We start from the raw sequence: 22,175 nt of genomic DNA, 5'->3' as shown, positions 1-22,175 counted from the left end.
ATCTCTCTATAGTCTTGCTGCTTGCTTAAGCTTCATACCATAAGCAGGATGAAGAAGTCTGATTTACTGGTGAGACCTTTAAGGATGTAGATTTAAAACACCATTGGAGGATGTTTTGAGATTCAGCAGTGGCTGATTCTCCACACTTTCTCAAGATCACTTACACAAACGCAGATCAGTGAAAACATGTAAGCAGTTAGATTTGGTATGCTTCGTTCTCATCTAGATGATATGCTGGGTGTAGCACACTGGAAAAATAGGCCTTTGGAGTAATGTTGAAGTGATGTCCCAACATAATACTGGGGAGCATTACAGAGCTAGTCTTGTCTTTTTCCAGAAGAAATCTGAAGCTAGGTTTCTAACTGTAAAACTATTAAGAAAACATGGCATCTTTCAGTAAGTACAGAAGAGAACACTTTGCAGCAATGGTACCAAGAAATCTGTAGTCTTATTTATACTGGGCCAGGCTGATCTTAATGTAATTAATGTAAATCAGAAGTAGCAACATGGAATTATTCTGGATTTGCACTGGAATAAATGAGATCACAATCTGGCCTAAACTACTAATGGGAACTATAACGCTAACCGCATATGAATGCAGTTACACCATGGAGCCTTCATTACACTTTATGGACACTGACTTCACAGTAAACTGGCTGGCACCCAGATAAAACCAGATGAAGTGAAACTGGGCCCATTAAACCTTGCCATAAATATATTCCTTACACAGTTAATGTTATTGGAGAGAAAATAGAGATGGAAAGATTAGAAAGAAACCACATCATGCCCTACTCAATGCAAGGTTGTTCCCTTCACTCCATGTTTCAAAGCTTTTGTTCATTTGTTTTTTAATGACTCCAGTGAAAGGGCTTCCACCACTGACCTTGGAAAACTGTGTTACAATCCAACCAGACCTGCAGTCTCAATTTATGTCTTCTGAACTCAAAGGCATAGTCTAACAGTTTATTCACTTTATGTTGGGAAAATAAAGCTGGGGTGCACAGCCTGTGGTTGGCCTGCAATAAGTCAAATGTTTATGTCAATAGGAAACAGCCACATATTGATGTTCAACAGCAATATACTGGGAAAAAATATAGTTCCTGACTTACAGAAATCTCCCAAGAGATGACAATAAGTAACATGTTGACCCCAACTGACAACCTAAGAATCTCATATTGTCTTTCATCACTAAAATGTGTTTATCTGCAGATACTTGTGTTATCAGCCTAGGCATCATCATGGGAACTCAAAGAAAAATTCTGTCTCCTGTGCAGTAGACAAACACTGGACTATACCATCAGTATGGTCGAAATAATAAGCATATTGCAAAGTCATTTATTCATATTTTGTGAAGGACATTCTTTGCACTGATAGCAAAACAGAGCCTATCATCCACAAATAAGGTGTGTAGATTCTATCTATCAGTAGTTAATAGCAACTTAAATACCCTAGTTGTTTTCTACGCCAAACTCTACCTTCATCAGACCTGTACATCTGCTAAAGTCACACAGATCTTGTAAGCACACATCAGGGCAGAATGCTTATTTGACTTTATAAAAGGTATTTCAAAAGTGGCAGAGCCTAGAACAGAACTCAGATATTCTGATTTACAAGACACATCTTTGGCAGTCGATTGTTCAGCTGTTGACAATCACATATATCAGATAGAGTCATAACTTCAAGTCCCAGCCAAGCTGACAGTGAGATATAAGGTTTTTACTTAGGCTCACAAATCTGGTAAGAGAGCTGATTCAGTTACCATGAAGGAGCAAGTGTCCACCAAACCTGCAAGAAACAGCATCTTCTTTCTTTCAGCATATAAGCTTTGATATGCTAAGTGCTTAAATAGTCCTCATTCAAAGTGGTGGTTGTTACTTCTGTATTTATACTGTACTGCGCCAACACAAGCAAATAAAATACCAAGAAAGAAAACTATTTGCAAAACAATAGTTTTATCCCCAACTCCTTGCAAATTAATATGGCATGCGCATTGATTTCACTATTTTATTTCCTCAAAAATAGATTGACAAGGGCTAGGCTGAGATTTCAAAACTTGCAACCCATTCAGTCTCCTGTAAACATTTCACTTTTTTTCTTTTTTTGCAAAGCATCTATTATAAATTACTGTAAACAGCGATTTTCTGCAAGAAATTAAAGAGTAAACTAAAAAATAATTAAAAAATTAAATTTTAATTAAAATTATTAATTAAAAGAATTTTAAAAAGTAAAAAGTAAACTCAAAAAGAAATGGATACAAGCATACTGTGCTTCCCTTCTTTACCCAGCCTGCCCAGTCCCTTGGTGAGATTTATCTGCACAGCTCTAATTATGAGAAGTCATATGTCGGGATAAATGATGGCGTTCTCGGAAGTACTCATGACAAATGGGACATGTTAGCTTCTCCTCTCGTCTTCTCTTACACTGGGACTCAGTTGAGGAGTATTCTTTTTTGTGATGTGACCGCATGTGGAAGACCAAATCAGATGTCATGCGAAAGGACAGGTTGCATTTCGCACACCAGTTCTGGGCAGCCACTCCAAAGGATGTGAAGGTGGGGGGAAGAAGAGTCAAGGAAGAGGAGGAGGAGGAAGAAGTGGTGGTTGTGTTTTGTAACTGTCTTCCTGCTTGTTTGGGCCATGGTTCTGAGGTATATGGGAAAACATTGCTCTGAGTGATGCTTGTCTGCAGCATCTGGGCATTACACAAATCGCTGACAAAGAACTTGGAATTGAGAAGGGTGCTGCAGCACATGATGTCTGTGGTGGCAATGAAGCCAGACAGCTCTCCCAAGCTCTTTGGTGACTCACTCATGGAATGAGAAGGATTTATCGCAGGTCTTTCTATCAGACATTTACTGGGTTTGCTGAAAGCACTCTTCTGTTCTCCTCGGGTTCTGGTGGGCCACACAAAGGAGAATGCACTACCAGATGAGTTCAGCCACATTTCCTTTGGTACCTGCTCTTCACCAGGTAGGACTATGCCATCCTCCTCTTCTGGCTCCTTCATCCTGTCATTCCTCATCTTCTCCTTCATCCTTCTGACCTCAGTGAAAGCACTCTGCTTCTGCTCTGAACTATCCTTCATAGCTGACTGCCTCCCTGAACTAAGCTTCAAGAAAGAACCAACCAATGCATGCTCTCCCCCAACCTCTTCCTTGCTCCCACAGTTATGTTCCTCACTCAGGTTATTGGTTTTCTCTAACAACACTGTTTTCCTGCTCCTGTTCTCAGCCTCTTCAGATTTTGCTCTCCTTTCTCCTGTGACACCATGGGCATCATCTTTACAAGCTGTCATTTTGACCTCTAGATCCCTTGCCAAGCTGTGGAAATTCGTGGTCTGCTCATCTAAGTTGCTGTTTTCAGTCTTTGGGTTCTGGAAGTTTTTCCAAAGCAGGGCGCACTTCTCTGGGACACATAGGAAGCGGACATGGGAGAGATAGGAATGCTCACATTTGAAGACTCGGTCACATTCTTGGCATCTCAACTCTGCAGAAACAGACAACAGATGATGAGTTTTGCAAAGGTAGAATCACGGATGGATGCAGATCCTGACCATGCCATTGCTAAAAAAGAAAATACAGAAACATCTCTTATGTCATGCAAGATTACACATGGTAAAGCTAATGCCAGCGTGAGATCAGGTTCCTTGCTGCTGTGGAAAATGGTTCACTCATATTTGCCTCCATATGCTACTAGCAAAACAACTTTCATTTTGAGTTTGAAGACAAATTTGTATTATGTAAATTGGGCAGTACACAGTGACTTCCTGTATTACAAGATCACCACATGCTAAAGAAGTTGCAGACTCACTTCAGTCCTCAGTGACCTCTGCAGTCAGCAGCTTGGTACTTACCATTCTGGGGACTCTGAGCTTTTATCTCATTGAAACCCAAGAGGCTGGAAAGCTCCTCATCATACCAGACAAGCAGCTCCTCATTTTTGTTGATTTTCCTGGTAGAGCGATAATATAACTGACTGTTTTCTAAGTAAGCTTCCAAGTTCTGCTCATTGCTATTGGCAGCTGCTTGTACAAGTCTCATCCAAGGCAAACCTGTGGGACTGTGCACAGATGTAACATCTACCTGTGAGACAGGATACAAAAAACAGGGTTTAGGTTTTGGGACCCAAAATAGATTTCCATCAAATTCAAGAGCAAAGCCTATTTCCTGCCTCACACAGAGCCACTATGCCAAAGCTGTGAGCCCAGTTCATAGACTGTCACCAAATCCAAAATCATCATTGGCAAAAGGCTTCCCGGGTATGAGTGCTGAGAGCTCTGGAAATACAGATGCATGGGAAGAATGAGACTGACCAGTGTTCACATGTAACCTCCCATAGCAGTGACAGGGCTGGTATGCCGATCAGTCTCTAGTTACACTCATGGCAAGCATAGTGTCCTCTGTCCAGTGCAGGTTGTCCCAAGGGACAGTATCAGGGGTGGATCACAGAGGTACAGAAGTTGAGTTCCTCTGTAAGAAGGGGTCTCAATCCAATGGGAAAATGGGATATGAGTCAGGAGACCACAAGTGCTGTGGTTGGGGGGGTGGGGGTGAGATGTGCAGCCCCTGGATCAGAGCAGTATGAGCCTGGAAATGAACACACACTCAAGGCACTTTCATGTGGAGTTTTTCACCAGTATAAGAGCGTATGGATCAGGAGGTGTCAGAATAATCCTGGTTATTTAATTCAATACCCCAAGGAGACAACATCTGCATATATAACTGTGTACATAATATAAAAATTAATTTTTAATAAATATAAATAAGATTTTAAATGATGTCTTTTTTCAGATATAAAATTATATATTCCTATTTCTGTCTTTGATAGATTTATTAAATTCACTTCATTGTACTTAAACAGATAAAAACTCATCAGATGAATATTTTTTATTACATTATTTCTGAGAGTTGCGAGGGGTTGATTTGCTTTCAGGATGTGTGCATTCAGAAATACCAAACAAATTAAGTTAAAAAATGTTGCTAAGGTTGCAAGGTCAGGCACTCAGTAGTTAAAAAAATAATATTAAGTCTACTGCTGAAATGAAATTTCCCTTTTGCTTGTATATTACAGCGTAGTCCTCAGTCACATATACTCTTTTCTCCACAGGGCTCCTGAGTCATTCAGTCACAGGCTGACCATGCTCTGGAAATAATATAACTCTAAAACATTTGGCTTTGTCCTTATTTAGTGTGAGGCTCCCTTCTTAGTTACTTTATTGCATTTGCTCTGAATAAGGAATGATTGATTTATTTACTTATAGGTTTTCCCTTGGTGTTTACCACAGCAGATCTATGTCCTCTGCAGTATTTGAAAGACGGGGAAGATTTTCATAGCTTGGAGGCTGAAATGCAGGGCGATCAATGGTAACATTTACATGCATAAAAAGCCTCAACTAATTTGTAAGCCCTAAGTCATTGTTCAGAAAGGAAGAAGTTGGGAAATAGGAAATAAAAAATGTCTAATGACAGGTATGATTTAAATTTTACCCCAAGCAATGCATAGCTCTTTGTTTTCTACTAATTGCAGGGTAGCCATTAATTGGTGGTTGGTATCAGAAACAGTATGGTGGCTGTTTTTCCCCCCTCCACTGGCTATTTTTCCTCCCATGAAAAGTATGACCACATTTAGTAGCTTGAATAAAAGAATGAAACATTAAGGGACCATTAGGATGAGAATTAATTAGTATAAAAGAGAAAATAATTTAGCATGCCCTGTAACAGGCTCTCTCTAAACACCATGATAATTAACAGTGATTGAGAAATACAGAAGTCTGACAGTAACAGAAGCACACCCACCCACACACAATGGTTGTAACTAATAACTATGACAGAGGCTGTCATTTATTAGTTTCTGTGTTTCAGAAATACTAAGCATCCACCCGGCCCTCTAAGCAAAGTCAAAGGGAACACAGCTCCTCCAGTAACCAGGACCCCAGGGAAAGAGCTGAGACAGATTAAAGAAGGTGGGGAGGAATAAAGCACAGAACATTAAGATCTGGGAGCTGTCAATTAGAAGCATGCTCCAGTTTTAGTTTCCCCATGTGTTTAGAGACACTATAAACCCTGCAAGGCCACCCTCTTCTGGAGATGGCAACACCTCAAATGAATCTTTTACATCTATATACGAGGTAAGGGCCTCACAGCCCCACAGGCTCAATCACAGCTGGGCTAAGGAGGCAAAGTGGCTTCCTTGAGGATGGAGGAGAAGTGACAGAATAAGACTGTTTCTTGAAACTCACAAAAAGCTGTAAGGAGCAGAAGAACCCAGTGGGACAGAGAGCTTTGTAAGGCACTGGTTTGCTTTGCTGAGGTGAATGGCTGGAAAGAACCACCTATGCCAACAGTTGCCAAGGCATTTTCTTTGCGCAAGTGTACAAATTAGCACAAGGAGCTAAAATTAGGGTCTTTGTGAGGATGAGAGTAGAAACATAGAACTCCCTTTTGGATTAAACATAAAAGCCCAAGATGAGAAAACCCTTGTTAGAAATTATATTCCCCACAGTCTTGCAGGAATGCTGCTGAACTATGACGAATGTGAGCCTCAGCTGTGAACAATCCACCTTGCCTTATTATTCCTGCATGTATTTTTTTTGTACCATAGACAGCATATGAAAACCCATTTCTTGCATTGCACCTTAGTGCCATGCTAACATTCCTGACTGAAATCCTGGTTGGCTCTACACAGAGTTAGGACCATAACAATAGTTTGTGATTTCTGGAAGGTTTGATTTTAATTGTAAGTAGCTAGCAGGATATGGGACTTGCAATTGCATCTGAAACAGCTACTTGCACAGAATTTGATGTATTTACTGCCAAAAAACAGAGATCTGGGAAAACTCAGACATCCAGTTTCATGGCTGCCTAACAATTACATAGCTCAAGTATAGCAAAACACTAAAGCCATCCCTCTGGAGGGCTTTTCCAATGTAAAAAAAAAAAAAAAAACCCTTTGAGGCTCTTTCTTGAGTCTACAGCAATTCCAAAACTCCCAGGAGAAATACAGAAACATTCCATAAATAAAGCTTTGTTTCAGAGCAGATCTTTCTCCAAAGAGCTTGTAGTTCTCCTGGAGTACTAATAACATTGTCCAAGCAAGCAAAAGTGTGCCAGACACTCAACAAAACAGAAAAACCCTGAAGCCTCTTCTTTCTTAATTTGTTTAAAGCAGAAGTGTCAAGCAGGTGTCTCCCAACAGCTGCATATTCCATATTACAAAAAGTCTGTGAGATTTCTCTTGTCCAGAACACAGAAATCTTAGGAGAAACTGAGTTTCTCCCAGATACATCCATGCCGTAGCATGTGGGAAATTTGCTTGCCTGACATTGTAAAACACTACTTCTCTGTCTTCATCTAGACTAATGATGACTGCAGTACACTCCAGGAGCCAGAGAGCCAAGGTAACAGTCCAGTAAGAGAAATATGCATTGTCCAAATAAAAATGTTATGATAAAGAGTGGCTAGGGAACAAAAAAATGGGGAAGTAAAGCTGGAAAGTTAACACTCCATCACAATCCTGGGGTTTTTTAATTTCCCTACATGACCGTTCCTTTTGTTTCACACTCTGGCTTCTCTATGACTGAAAAGGCAGCTGTAACACAGACAGATATATCTAAGCTAACTTTAGGGGATGCATGTACAAACAGCAATAAGTTGTGGCTCCCTGAAGACTGTGTGAACTGGTTGCCTGATTGATACCTTCTATAGTGCATACAGCCTGTGCTGAGATCACAGCCATTGTGATTTTATTTTATAGACAATTGAGCAAACAGAGTTAACACTTTCTTAGATCTGCCAATAAATACTGTGAATCTACCACCTGTATGAATGAGTGCAATGTCACACACAGTCTTCCCTCTCTGCTCTCAGGGTTGTCACCTCCTGATAAGCCTCCTTTATCCTTTGTAAGGATGAAACCTGAGCATGAAGTTTCTGAACTATTTATCCCTCTTTCCTCCTATTCCTGGTCAGTGCTGAAGCAGGTCATCAATCACCAGCATAGAAGTGGGACTTCATATTCTTCCTTCGAAGGAAAGAGTTTTCACTGAGGTCCCTCCAGTCTGCAGCTCATAAATCAGAAATGCACTGGCTACTTCTCCCCTTTGAAGGAGCTGTTAGTTGTGCTGAATGAAACAAAAATCTCCCCCTTGGCAAAGTTACCTTCCGAGGTGTGGTGTAACCCTTTATGATATGACTAAAATTAAACGATGCTTTCTCCTACCTTAAATACATAGTGAATGTTCCTTCTATCGGAACACTTGAGAGCAATAAAAGCTACAGTGTCCAGCAGGGTGTTCTGGAGCATGCAGGGTCCAAAAACAACTTCTTCAGCAATGTCTTGTGTGGTATGAACAGTAGCCAATATATCCGGAAAATGGTGATGCAGAAGTTTGTTGTCACTTGTCCAAAGGAATTTAGGCAAAGATGTAAGTTCCATCATAAACCTGCAAAATAAGTAAGAAATCGTATTTGGAATAGAGATGGAAATAGAAGGGGGTATCACTACTTCCAATACAAGGACTTCCAGGAGCTGTAGGTGAATTGTAAGAGTGTGCTAGGACAATGCTGATTACAGAGTCTGCAGCTTTGTCAACATCCAGTTCAGAAAGAGGAAAGTTACTTCACACTAAACCAAAATCTTAGGTTTGTCAAGAAGTTTCTCTTTTCTGGAATAGGCAAATTCTTTCAAGAGTTCAAGTCCTGCTTCACTGCTACTCTCTAGAGCCAGGAATAAGAAGCTTTGGGAACAGTAAGCAACATATTCAGTGAGTGGAACTCAGCATATGCTCATTCAGCATATTCTCACATATCCTTCCTATTTATTAGTACCAGTTTGTAGAAGTGTGAACAAAGATAGAGAAGGAGAATAACAACAGCAACAACAAAGAGCAAGAACTTTTTTAAACACATTTTGAAAAAGCTGTGCTCTTTGATTTGGAAGTGCAACATCAGTATAGTTTCTGATTATGCTGGTATAAAACCAGGATTAATCCGAGTCCTGAGTCCATTCAACATGAATGAACAAAATCTGTGGAAATTGACAAAAAGATTATTTTTATGCCATATCAAAATATATGAGAGATCTTATTTATCTGCTGTTTTAGGAAAATTAAATCAGATTATGACTCTCTGTATGGTGATATTCTTAGCATAATGTTAGTAGAAATTGATGACTTTAAAGATTGAATTTTCTTGCCCTGGATGTAAACTACTACATTATTCAGAGCAGAGGTGATTTCTGCAATATGAGCCACAATTTGAGAACTCTGTATGCTGTGAGGAGGTAAGTTTCAGCTATTTGTCATTCGTAATTTCTCTAGGTTTTTAATAAAGATATTGCCATCTCCAGCTCCCAGCTGGAGGTCATGGAAAAACCCTCGTTTATGCCATCAAGAGCTGGCTCAGGTCCATTAGGCAGAGAAAATTAAAGAGAACAGCAACAAGCCCTGAAGAGGCTTTAGCCTAATAAATACTGAGATAGAAGAGCTGAAGATCCGGTCTAATCTTTCTCACTCAACAGAATTGATTTGTTACTCACTGACTCATGACTTAAACTGAAGTGGTGTGAAGTGCCTAAGAGAGTTGCACTGATTTAACTAAATCAGTTTCTAAATCAGTACATTTAATTCATTATAATTTCTTTCTGGTAAGCAAGGTCTAAGGCCCTACCCTGAAAACATTAAAATACATGGTCACACATGCAGTAACTAGTAAACGTCTGAAGGATGAAGGCCTGAACTGGACAACCAAGGCAAAGAGTAGGACATAAAAGGTTAAGGAAAAGGTCAGATGGCTTGCAAGAAATTAGTTATTAAGAGAAGAATAGACTGAGTTTCTGCTTTTTCTTCATGACAAGTTTCATTGCCTGGTTTCCCAATAATTTCCTTAAGTTACTATTGATGTTAGAACAGAATGATGGGATCTATGTGTACATTTGTACAATATATAGAATCTAAATAACTACATCATATTCATATGTATGGGTGTGTTTTCATTTAAAATATACCAATTTTTAGTAAATTAAAATCATCAAGGTAAATGTTTTTTAAATAATATCAAAAGTAAAATTCTAAACCCGTTAGAAAAAAAAAAAATTGAAATCTAAAAGTGCTTAAAATTCTCTCTAAATGAGGAAAAACTGTTAGAAATTTACTTTAACCTGAGCCAGTTCCTTTTCTAAAGAATTCACATTCAGGATATTCCTAATCTCTTCTGACATTATTTTACTTATCCACCTATGACCCTAGAAGGCAACTCTCCTTTATTAAAATTTCCCTTTCTGTGAACTTCATGTGAATTTCTCCATGTGAGCTAAGAGAGTGCTGTGGAACCAGAAATCCAGGGCCCTCAAAGCTGAGTTTTCAATGAGAAAGGATTCTGGATTTGAGCATACACACTTCTCCAAGGAAGAGGGTGGGTGCTACCTGTGTACAGTCGGTTTCTTCCTCCAGAAAACGCAGCCCAAGCAGATGCGAGGGTCTGAAGAAGCTACAGTCCCTTTCAGCTAGCTACTGCTGCCTGCTACTTTTCTCTGTCTCAGCAGCTTTTCAATGAAGTGCTGAACCGTTTCTCGGAAGACTGAAAATAGCAAGTGTGAATACCAAGAAAAACTGCGAGATTTATGTGTAACAGCACCACCTAGTGATTCTTGACATAATATGCGTCCCAAAGAAAGCTTTCGGCTCCCGGAGCAAACCCAGAGCACACACCTCCAACCCGGAGAGCTATTCTAAGCTCCTTGTGAAGGTGTCAGCAGTTCCTAGCAATGTGTGTGCTCCTTGCTGTGCTGCCTGCTCCTCATTTGGAGCTTCCTCCTGTCCCAAAGCCCGAACACAGAAGGGTTTTCACACACCCAAGGGAAGTGTGGGATCTCTGCCTATATGCACGGTCCCACAGTCCTGCCTGAAGGCTAGTTCTCCATTCTGGAGAGGGGAAAGAAAGCCATCACTTCTCACCGGACAGCTCATAGGAAGCTCTGCCCTATGGCAAATGTATCTGGCCATATGCAAATAAATCACATTTATTCTCCAGCAAATAAATCAATATGTGCACATCTTCAGTTCTCTTTAATTCATCTAGATTGATGTGATGTAGGAAATGAAGGTTAATAATGAATTTCAGTATTTTTCTAACAGATCCTTCTTCTATCTGAAGACAGGCATCCCTCAAACTCAATATGCTATTGTTTGCTTGTTTTTAAGTGACTTGTGAATTAGTCAAAGATCTGTGATGGGCAAAAAAAACATAAATGCCAAAGTCACAAAGTTTTGCCTTGGCAGCTGTGGTCAGTCACATTCACAGCTGTGGTCAAATTGCATAGAAGGGCCAACTTTGTGAAAAGTTGCAAAAAGTTATGAAAAGGCTGTACTGTGTGTACACAGCAAATGGGTTTTGTTACCGTCAGCCTTATGCAGAAGGCTTTCAGCTTGGGAAGATCAATCTCTTCAATCTCTTGCCGAATGCACCATCTAGTGTGACATCTCAGTATAAAACAGTGTCCCAAAACAAAGCGACAGCAGGGTAAACTGAGTCTCTGATACTGTTAGTGTGTTATACCACTGCAGCTTCTAAACACCCTGTCACTCTTCTCTCATAAGTGGGTCGTTCTCTCTGCCTCACTCTGCCCAAAGGTCCCTCTGAAGGGTCTGGTCAGCATTATGCCAGGTAGAGAGTTTAATTTCAATTTTCAACATTCTCTTTGAGATAGAGAAGATAGGCTGAAGATGTACATCTGGTACTCAGAGTGGACTGGTGATACTCTGCAGCATCTTCAGATGAAAAAGGGTGAACTTTTTTTCCCACAGTCTCCAAATAGCATGAGAAAGCTCTTCCCTCTGCATGGACAAGCTTTCAGATAGTCTTAGAGAGGCATGTTCATCAGCTGAGGGGTAACGGCAAGCATGACCATACTGCTTTCAAAAATGAGCTGTTACTTCTGCAAAGAGATGTGCTGCACCCTGTGGGCTTTCTGACTTGGACCAGCACTCACTCAGAGGTCTCAACTGTAGAGTGCAGATCCATCCACAGGACACTACTGGAACAGGTCCTGCCTCCAGCACAGGTGAGGGATATTAAAGGGTTCTCTGGGGGCTTCTGCCCTTATCCTGAAGAACTGAAATACTGACCTTCTCAAGACTAAAAATTGAGTCTTGAAACATGACTTGAGAGGAGAGAGAGAAATTGGATTTATTTACTTTCTGAACAGATTGGAACAAAGGAAACACAACATATGAGCTGAAGGGAGATACAGGAACCATGGACAACAGGAGTAAGAGGTGAAGGAAAACTAAATATCTTAAAGTTTTAAAGGCATCACTGCAATATTGTGGCTGGATTGGGCAACTCAGCAGCTGCAGCATAAAAAAGGGCACACACACACAGAGACAACTAGGCAATTTATTTCTACATTGCAGACTTTTCAAAATCACTTTTTATTGGTTGTTGCTACTAAAGAAACTTATCAGGCTGCATGGCACTTCTAAAGAAAATTTGCTAACATAGATTTTATCTTTGTCCCATGAGTTTGATGATGATAGTGTCTGGAAAATGCACACGGAGGTGCCTTTTCAGCTAAGCTCAGGGAAGTACCCCAAGCCTAAATCTACCCTGTGCTCTTTCCCTAGTAAGTCCAGTAAAATACTCACTGACACGTTACAGGGGTAAATCTCAACAGGGTACAGGCATGAGATTCCCCAGGACCCTAATCAGCTCTGCTCAATTCTGCCACCACTCATTGCAAACCTAGATATAGGCCAGGAATGGCCGTGTGCAAGGTCAGGCCCAACTGCTGCCAGAAGGGCATCTTCTGGATTCTCTGAGGGGTGTGTGACTGCACTGTGGCAGCACACAGTGCAGAAGACTTATTGCCTAACACCCTGTGCAACCTCATAGCTTGAGAGCACTGCAGATAGCTCAGCGTTGCTGAAATACAGCAGCATAACCTGCAGCACTTAAAACAGGTTACAGAAATGAGGTAGGACAAAGTAAGATCACATGTAAGTAGGCCAGAATATAAACCTGAAATGCCTCTCAATTCGGATGGGAGTTTCATTTGGATCTAGACTAACCTCTCCATGTTTTTCACTTGCTTATAATCTAAAGCCAGAACTTCAGCCACAACCAAGAATGGGATTTTTCTGCAAAACTTCTGTTAGTCTTCATAAATGTCAGACCTGAACCTGAATGAGAATTCTACACTAACCCATGAACCCAGTACTTCAGCTCTTGTTTAATTGTAAGTCTGGTCTCAGTGCAAATGTCACATCTTTGCCAAGTCTTCATAGTCTGTGGAAAGTCATACTTATTAAGAATCTACAAATGTAGTCATAATGAGAAATTGAGAAGGTAGACTAGAATGCCTGGCATTTTTCTTTGATAGGCTGAAGTAGGTGAATTGTTCACATTCTTCATAGAAAGCAAAGGACAGAGAAAATTATTATAACAGAGAATTCTCTAAGACTTCACCTAACTGATTGCTCTTGTCATATGTTATTGATTTCTATCTTTTGGCTGCCTCTTTTAAGGAGCAATGATTCTTCTCTGCTTTCATTTCTTACAGATTCACTAGCTGTCACACATCTGATTAATTCACTCTTCATTCTTCTCCTACTATGTAGTAAAGTTTTCAGAACTCTGTCATAGTCTTCTTTGTGAAGGTCATATCTTCAGCTCTGTATCGTGCCAGCAATGATATGCTTGCCTCAAACTGCCAGTGCTGGGAGTGCCATTGCCTGCCAGAGACATGATCCCCCCAGTGCAGCACAATCCTGCTGTTCTTGCTCATGTTCTGCATAAGCAGTTCCTATCCCTCTAGGCTCACCCACACACTTGTCTCTGAGAGGGTGAAAAAAAAAATAATATTTATAGTGCTTTAGTAGCACATTAGAGTCAGATCACCTGTTAGACGATGGGTATTCTCCATATTCTATCTGTCACAGATGCAAATGCTTCATATGGATGAGTTTAGAGACTTGTTGTTTAATAGAGTCTTCATCCCTGAGAGAGTGTCTGATACACATATACCATGTCCCTGAGTGATGGATTTTGCATCTTGATTTCTGAGAAGTGTGACAGATCTGTCAAACAACAAGTACCTATGGGCAGGCAACTCCGTATAGATTATGCAACTGTGGATGGTCCATCAAAAAGTACATGAAATAGATAATGCTCACAGCAACTGCTCCCAGCCTGCTTGCTTCCAGGAGCAGCACACAGATTGCTAATCATCTTTTGGTTTCCTAAATGCTCTTTCAAGCTGGAACCCTGCAGGTAGCCTTCCCCTCCTCTCTCCCTATTTCCATTTGCATATCATCCCATTAACTAATCAAGGTTACTTCTGCTACCCTGAAAAAATTTTACGTAGCTCCCTTGCCTCTTGAAAAAAATGTGTTTCTAGAGGAGGAGTGAGAGGAGGGCATAGGAACAGTTCCGAGCTCTTTCAGATCCCTGATTTTCTACTGCATGGCCTTCAGATGTCACTGCAAGCTCTTCTAAGAAATATCTGGCAATGCCCAGATGTAGAAAGACCAGTTTGAGCAAGGACTTCCCTGCCTCCTATTTTCATACAACTTGGTCCAATTCTCCACACCGGAGCACACAGGCAATGATGAACTATAGCATCACTTGGAGTTTCCTGGTGGTCATAAAAGCACTGGTAGCCTAATTTAATTTTACTTTGGAATATACTTCATGCTTTGGAAGCATGAAGGGAACCAATGAATCACCTTTGAAAGAGGGGAACCTTTTCACCTGGAACTCTCCATAATCATAAATGGAGGGAGATAATAAAAATTGTTTCTCTCAAATTAATCTGTTTTTTTTTTTTATTTCCATAACTTCTTCTAATTCACCTTTAAATTGCTTTTTAACTGTGGATTAATTTGCACATAGTAATATTACTTTCAAAGCAATTGCCCTAATTGGAAAAAAAACCAAAACGACACAGCACAGAAATTACTCTTAAAAACTAATGAAAGTATTTGATCCTGGAAAGCATCATCCCACAGTTTCCCCAACCATTTTTATATCTACTCCAGACTTTCTCCAGAGCAGTGATTAACATAAACAGTATAGCTCAGTATTTGCCATGTCAACAATGCTGAAAGGAAAAAAAAAAGAAAAAAAGAAAAAAAAAAGAAAAATTAAATACTGGAACCATCCTTTCCTTCACTTTTTAGCTCTACTGTAAAGCGTGATGGCGTTTTCCCTGGAGCACACAACCTGTGACTTCATGCCAATGCACTCCTGTGGCCACTGCCAAAACTGCCTTTGGTTTCAATAGGAGGTCTGTCGGTCTGAGGAATCCATGATCAGACATGCAGTGTCATGCACAATAAACTACAGATATTAAAGGAATTGAGCTGATGCAGACAGAGTGCTTCTGTCTGAAGCATTTATTATTCTCTGTTGTTATAAGGAACTGAAGATTCTTAATACATGAAGGGAATTCCAAGGGAATCAGAGATGGAAAAGTGAGAAAATCCACTCACTGCATTTTAAGAATGTGCTTTCCTTCTGTGCAAGATTTTACTCTCTTTGTATTCAAGATGTGAACTGCAAAGGGGAAGAATCAAAACTAAAACTGAAGGAAACTGGCACAAAAACAAAGAAAGGAATAGAGAATTCTTGTTTTAAAAGACAAAATAAGTAATTCTATAACCCACAAAATAAACCCTGAAAGAAGCTGCAACTTAAATCTATTACAACCTGAGAAGGTCCTTTTAAAGCATGAAAATTCCAAAGATGAAAGTGATTGCTTTTAGCTCATTGCCACGGCAAGAAAAGCTTCTGTGATTCAGCCTGGGTACAGGTCTGGGAGCTGTTTCCTTTTGGGCATGAAGTGGTTCCTTCATACCTTTACTGCTGAAAATCTTGCATACATGAAGAAAATTGTACAAGTGTCCTTGGAGAGTATAGGCAGATATAGCTATGTGCTGCCATTCCCACCCTGTTTGGGATGATCAACTGTCCTGATATTTGAGTATGCTGTTTCATCCTCCCTTTTTCACTGAGCAAATCTGGATCTCAGCAATGATTCTGCATAGAAGCAAGAGGGCCACTGGTCCAAAGAGGGCCCTTTCCTGCCACTGAGCCCCTTCCTATCTATGCATTAAGAACAGCCAAATTAGTACTGATAAATTAACTGAGATAATGATAATGATAATAAAACCTATAGAGTCCAGAATGCTTTGATGTCGAGGGCTGTGACTGGGGCATACTGTGAGTACCTCTCTTCTCGGTTCCTTATAGTCCTTGAGGTACTGCTGGTCTGAACATATACCCTGTACTCCTGCAATGATTCCATCCCCAAAGCTTGCCTGAACTAGGCATCTGGGACCAAGCAGAAGGAAATACAACTATGCACCAAGAGGAATTTGCTGACTGCAGAGATTAGCTGAAATCTAAAAAACGTGGAATAAAACTGGGACTGACCTGGCCTAATCCATAAAAATAGTTCTCCCTTGGCATTCCAGGCATCCCCAGCTTTCTTTCACCATACCTTCCTGTACAGCAGCTGCACAATTCTGACCTGACAAGCCCCTAAAAATAGCATGTAGAAATAGGGAAACTCACTGCCTAGCATCCCTGGAAAAATATCATGAGGCAGCAAAGCATGAAGAGTATGCTGTCTGCTTTGAAATCCCAGAAACTAGCTCCTTCTGGATGTTTTATTGTGAATCAAAGACCTTGTGAGGTGCTCACAATTTTGTTGTTATATTATCATGAGATCTTCAGGGAACAGTTCTCCAGTTCTTCCTATTTTAAGGCTCTATGGTCTTCAGACTCTCTTCCATCACCTGAAATCCCCAGTACATACAATTTAAGTTGACAGCTCTTGATAAACCATCATTATATCTTGGCTGGATACCCAGCCTAGTGAATCATGAAGCTGCCAAATCTTTTTATTATGAACAATTTCTCAAACTTCAGTGGGAATAATGAAGAAGACAGACCTAAAATCCCTGCTTGGAAATGAGTAAATACCTCAAGCACCACACTTGCCTTAAGCAAGTCTTGTGAAATACAGGAGCCATTTGTAAACACAGATCAAAAGAAAAGCTTCCAAGTTTCTTCTCATTTTCTCTGAGAATAGGGAAGATTGAAGTGGGCTCTCTCCTGATACATGGTAGCTGCCCCACAGACATTCAGGGGTGCCTTTCCAAAGTAGATGCAGATTGATTTGCTTCTCCAAGACCACCACAAGGATGTAATTCCCACTTTTTACCTGAAGCAAAGGAACAAACTGCTTGACATTGAGCATCAAGTCTAATCCAGTGAGAAAATAACTGAAATGTGAACAAGTCCCAGTAGAGTCATGTACCCTAGCTCCACTGACTTTCAAATAGTAGCTCTGCCCCAGGCGTCCCTGTGTCCTTACGAAATTTCCACACTGAACACCTATTTCTACTGCCACCATCTTCCACAACAGGAAACAGGTTGGGGAAGAGAAGAATGGACCATCCCATACAGCAGGAAAACCTGGTTAATATGTATGTGCTGGGATGTGTGATGCAACAGTACCTGCATGGGTCAATGTGAAGCCTTCTTTGATTTAGCAGATCTAAATGGAGGTTTTCTATATGGTGGAACATGAGCAACAGAGTCACTGAGGTCTCTGTTCAACACTTCCCAGGGCTTGAATGTAAGAAATGCAGTGCAGACACTGGGAGAGCTCTTGATGTTTCAAGCTGGACAATAAGCAATAGTAATACCATGCTTCCCTAATTATAAAGGAAAAAATACATTTATTTTCTGCTGTCCCAGTGGTTCAGACAGAGTGGGTTTAACAGTTTGGCTCCATGATACATGAAATACCAATATTCCTTTCCAATTGGGTTGGCTCCAGAATCAGAATTAGTGCTTTTGGCTGGCAGTGTCTGATCTAATTGACCCTAGTGGATGGTACTGACTTGTACAAGACATTCACAGTCAGACAGTCCACCTGTGGGTAAAGAGGACTTGACTACAGCTGTGTAGTCTGCTGGCTTTCAAAGACTTAATTTTTATGTGCAGGGCACTGTACTGAGGGGCTTATTCTTCACTGGACTACAGCTGTTCTGTCAAATAGAAGCATTACCTTTATCCACCACTTGGCTTTTGTGGTCTCAAGGCCTAAGACCTAAAAACTAGAGTCCTTGTAGGATAAAGGGAGCATATTTTAACTCTTTAGCCAGTATTGAGGATTATCAGCCTGTAAATGTTACGAATTAACATTATTTCAGCAGCATAGTACATGAAGTGCACTGTATGGGTATATTTCAGTTCAGAGCACACAGTATTTCATATTCCAGACCTGAATTGTGCTACTGGTCACCTCAGAGACTTCGTATGGGTTCTGCATCTGCTGCTCTGGCATTGTTCACCTTTCAGCAACAGACACAATGCCCCAAAATGTCATAGGAGTTTTGAACTTTAGAGGGGACAACCAGGAAGGGAGAGAAAGCAGATGTAAAAATGCCTCTGCTTTTCCCATGCAAAAAAAAAAAAGAAAAAAAAAAAAAGCATATAACAAACACATGTTTTAAAGAAACAAAGCTATTCCATGAGAGGGGAACAGAGAAGGCAACTACTTGTCTGTCAACATAATGTAAGAAACTTACGTGTCACACAGATGTGTGTATCCACTTTCAGCAAAATCCTTGTTGGATTCACACAAACAAGAGTCCTTGACCACAGCACTTCATGCTAACACATTCGTTTTCATACAGACTTATGCATTTGTTCCTTCACCCAGGCATCCATGCAGACAAAACTGCGAAACAGCCAGCCAACCAACCAACTAACCAACATGATCCAAACACAACCAGACTGAACCAAAATGTGTATCTTGTGTAAACAATCACAAATCATTTTTCCTCTCTCTTCACACAGTTCACATTCCTGTCACAAATCAAAAGAAATTACATTATCTGATTGATGTCCAAGATACATAGACTACATTCTTGTTTAATAGTCCTGCTATTTATGTTTGGTAGCTCTTAATTTAAAAAAAGATGCTGTATCTGTTCAAATGTTTCTTTCGGGCAAGAAACTAATGTATTTTGTGCAGCATATACATATGTACATGTACAAGTATATATACACACATACATGCATTCACAATTACATTTAGCTGTGCCTACAGCTACATAATCTTTTGTGACTGTGCATGTTCAACATCTGTATTTGAATATAAATATTTTTAAACAATTAGCAGTCATTTTCATATGGTTAATACTGGAGATTTCTTCAACAGTACTGAGTAACATTAATCTTATTTATATTAATGCCAAACTTACTACATAATGTCACCCCCAATAAGAGCAAGTAACTGAGCTGAAGAGCACTATGTAATGTGAAATTGTGGGGAGCAATGTAAACAACTTTTACTCTACAATGAAGCAAAGAAACCCTTTAATGGCAAGCGAATTTTGTAAATTAAAATTAACCTAAAATTTTTTAACCTAAAATAATTTGTTTCCCAACAAAGTACTTTGTTCTTTGACCTGATGCCTACAGATACCATTTCCAAGTAACATATGACTGTGCTGTAGAAAAACTGTACTAGCTGGTTCACAGCATGACAGACCTAGAGATACTCACATACCACATACTAGGATTTAGCCAAGTAATTTCTTTTGCAAAATCTTCCTAGAATCTACAAGTGTTTATGCAAAATTTATTTTTATATTTCTCACTGGGTTATATTATGTTCAGACAATAGAAGCTAAAGTAATATTTCACTTTGCATCAATATTTCTATGGCGATAAAGCTTTTTATTTTTTGTAAGACAGTATCTCTATAGAGTTCTGTAAGGCAGCTCTACTTTGCTTTGCAATACTGAAAGGTGCTTAAATACCAAATAAATTTGATTTCTCAAAAAGCAGCTTATGCTTTGGTGTAGTTTTACACATTAAAATAAGTAAATCTTAAATTTATCTCACAGTCTACCTATTGCCTACATAAATCCATCTCTCTAGTACCAAATATATTTAATAAATGGTAAATAGAGCTGTCAAGGACTAAAGTCTTCATTTTTAAAAGCAAAAATAAGGGATAACTTCTGAGCAATAATTTATTATTAAATTCCAAATTTCAAGTATGAATGCAACTGCTTTTTATTTAAGAGCAGCTACATTAAAATATAAACCTATTCAAACATTTCTACTGGTCTGAAATCCTACAGAAACCCTTTCACGGAAGAATTTGCAAATTTAAAGATCAATGTGACGTTTTAAAGTGACAACAATAGCAGCTTACTAACTTACTTAACCAGTAGGAAATTTCTACTAAGATATTATATTGGATATAAATAGAGAATAACAACGTGAGCTATTCCAAAGAAAGTTCATTAATTTCTTAAAAGCGATTAGACCCTGAGTAAGTACCTAAAACCGCCACGATGCTCTGATCACCTGTCGATGCCGGAAGGATGGGGAGAGCTGTAACCAGTAAAATCAGCTGATGCTCGAAAGGTCTCGCCGAGAGAAGAGGATCTGGGAGGGTGGGAAAGGGCCGCTGCCTTCGGGGCTGCCGGGGGCCGTCTCGCCCCGCCCTGAGCCGCCTCCTCATCGCCCCCAGCACCCCCGGGACGGTACCGGCCGCCAGGAGGACCCTCCTCGGGCTTCTCTCTGCTGCACTGAAGTGGGCGCTGAAGGGTCGGGGTTAAGCACCAGTCGCCGCGGGGCACCCCCGTGCCTTCGCCGGCTCCCCGGAAAACCCGAATTTCCCCGCCGGAACAGCCCAGCCCCGGGCACGGCAGGTCCCTGTGCGACGTCAGCCCCCCCCCCCTTCGGGCCGCCCCCTCGGTGCGCACCGGCCGCTCCCGGCGGACAGCATACCGGAGCGCTCCGCGGCAGCGCAGGCTGGGCGAAAGGGACTGCGGGGCCCTGCCCTGGATACCCCGACGGGACCCTCTCACCTGGGGTCCCTCTGCAGGCTCTCCGCACACAGTGACTCCGCGGCACCGGGGTCCCCGCCGTGCCCCGTTCCCTGCGCGCAGCCGCTGCCAGGATCCCGCTGCGTCCGAGACCGCGAGGAGCGCTCACCCCACCGCCGGGGCAGGCGGGCCCCCAGCAGCAGCGCCGGCAGCCCCCGCCGCAGCAGCGCCCCTGCACCCTCCCTCTTCTGCCCCGCGCCGGTTCCCCGCCCAGAGCGGACCCCGGGAAACGCCTTCCGCAGCGCCTGCCCCTGACCCCCCCCGACCCGGCCCGTCCCCCTCCACTGGGCCCCGCAGAATCCATCCCGGGAGGTCTGCGAACGCGGGGAGGAGGGCTCAGTGAACGGGAGGGATTCCCCCGTGTAACGGCGCTGTACAAAGAGGAGTTTCTTTCAAAGTTGGGACAAAAACCCCCAACCAAACCGAAACCACCTCCAAAGCCTTCTTGCCAGTTGTCCTTTAGAGCATCTGACACCACTTTTGAATACAAGACTGTTCTCGGAGCTGCAGGTGTGGACAACAATGGCTTAAAATGAAAATTACTGTTTCATAGAAAGGGCTGGCAAAATTAGGGTTTTGTTTGAGGTATGAGACGGTTTGTTGCACAGCTGGTATGTAAAAGAAAACCATCAAACGTCTTGTCATAATCAAATATTCCCTAAATCCGGACTAGCAACATTGCTTTTGAAAGATGTCGTTCCATATAAATGCCTTTAACGCCTGGTAGAAAATTTTTATGAACATGTTGACAAATGAAATAACTCGGGTTATTTGATTAGTGTCCACGTAATCTGAATATCGGTTTGTACTGGGAAAAGAAACGTCAAGTCTTTAATGCTTTTGAAAGGCCGGATTTTCGCTGCAATTAAAGGGTAATCTCATACCAATAAAAAGGGTGGATCACTCTCTATGTATTATGTGCTAGGGAAATTAAAGAGGATGAAGTAAAGAGTTTGTATTTTCTTCAGTTCAGGCAAAAGGAACAGAGTTATAAAGCACCAGGGGGTGGGAAGTGGGGGCAACTCACTGCTGTGGGAAGGTTGGCATTTTTCCCGAGATGCCAGGGGAACCTCCTAACGCCTCGTTGGAAACACTTTCTGCTTTGGGGTGCAGATATCTGGAAAGAAACAGAAATGGACAATTTTCACTGCGCTTTGTATCGCTCGGACTCACATTTCTTCAGCCTTTATGCAGACAAGGCGAGTGAAGGGGTAACTGGACGTTGTCACCTGCCCTACGGAGCTCGAATCACTGTAAGGCAG

General features: G+C 41.2%; 1 protein-coding gene across 2 annotated transcripts; it reads right to left on the bottom strand.

Moving 5' to 3' along the window:
* Window positions 1-1,489: 1,489 nt before the first annotated feature.
* On the bottom strand, window positions 1,490-21,113 carry ZNF488 (zinc finger protein 488). 2 transcript variants are annotated; one of them, XM_061358876.1, is made up of 4 exons: window positions 20,363-20,712; window positions 8,217-8,439; window positions 3,853-4,081; window positions 1,490-3,485 (listed from the first exon to the last, which is right to left on the bottom strand). In XM_061358876.1, exons 2-4 carry the CDS (start codon window positions 8,433-8,435, stop codon window positions 2,323-2,325), a joined length of 1,611 nt encoding a protein of 536 aa, XP_061214860.1. In that variant the 5' UTR covers window positions 8,436-8,439; window positions 20,363-20,712; the 3' UTR covers window positions 1,490-2,322. The 2 variants fall into 2 exon arrangements, with proteins under 2 accessions (XP_061214860.1, XP_061214859.1); XM_061358875.1 differs by lacking the exon at window positions 20,363-20,712 and adding an exon at window positions 20,896-21,113 and having other exon boundaries at window positions 1,491-3,485.
* Window positions 21,114-22,175: the final 1,062 nt, after the last annotated feature.

This window comes from Neopsephotus bourkii, unplaced genomic scaffold (assembly GCF_033783945.1).
Source record: "Neopsephotus bourkii isolate Nb327-2 ecotype Australia unplaced genomic scaffold, CSIRO-AGI_Nbou_v1 NB_951, whole genome shotgun sequence".
Classification (NCBI taxonomy): Eukaryota; Metazoa; Chordata; class Aves; order Psittaciformes; family Psittacidae; genus Neopsephotus; species Neopsephotus bourkii.
This window is presented reverse-complemented; position numbering and strand designations above follow the sequence as displayed.

Excerpts from the sequence above, each read along its gene's own strand:
- ZNF488 (XM_061358875.1), bottom strand. The coding sequence starts at position 8,435 with ATGATGGAACTTACATCTTTGCCTAAATTCCTTTGGACAAGTGACAAC. Across the intron at positions 4,082-8,216 it reads ACATTCACTATGTATTTAAG|GTAGATGTTACATCTGTGCA; the intron begins GTAGGAGAAAGC and ends CCTGTCTCACAG. Across the intron at positions 3,486-3,852 it reads AGCTCAGAGTCCCCAGAATG|AGTTGAGATGCCAAGAATGT; the intron begins GTAAGTACCAAG and ends CTGTTTCTGCAG.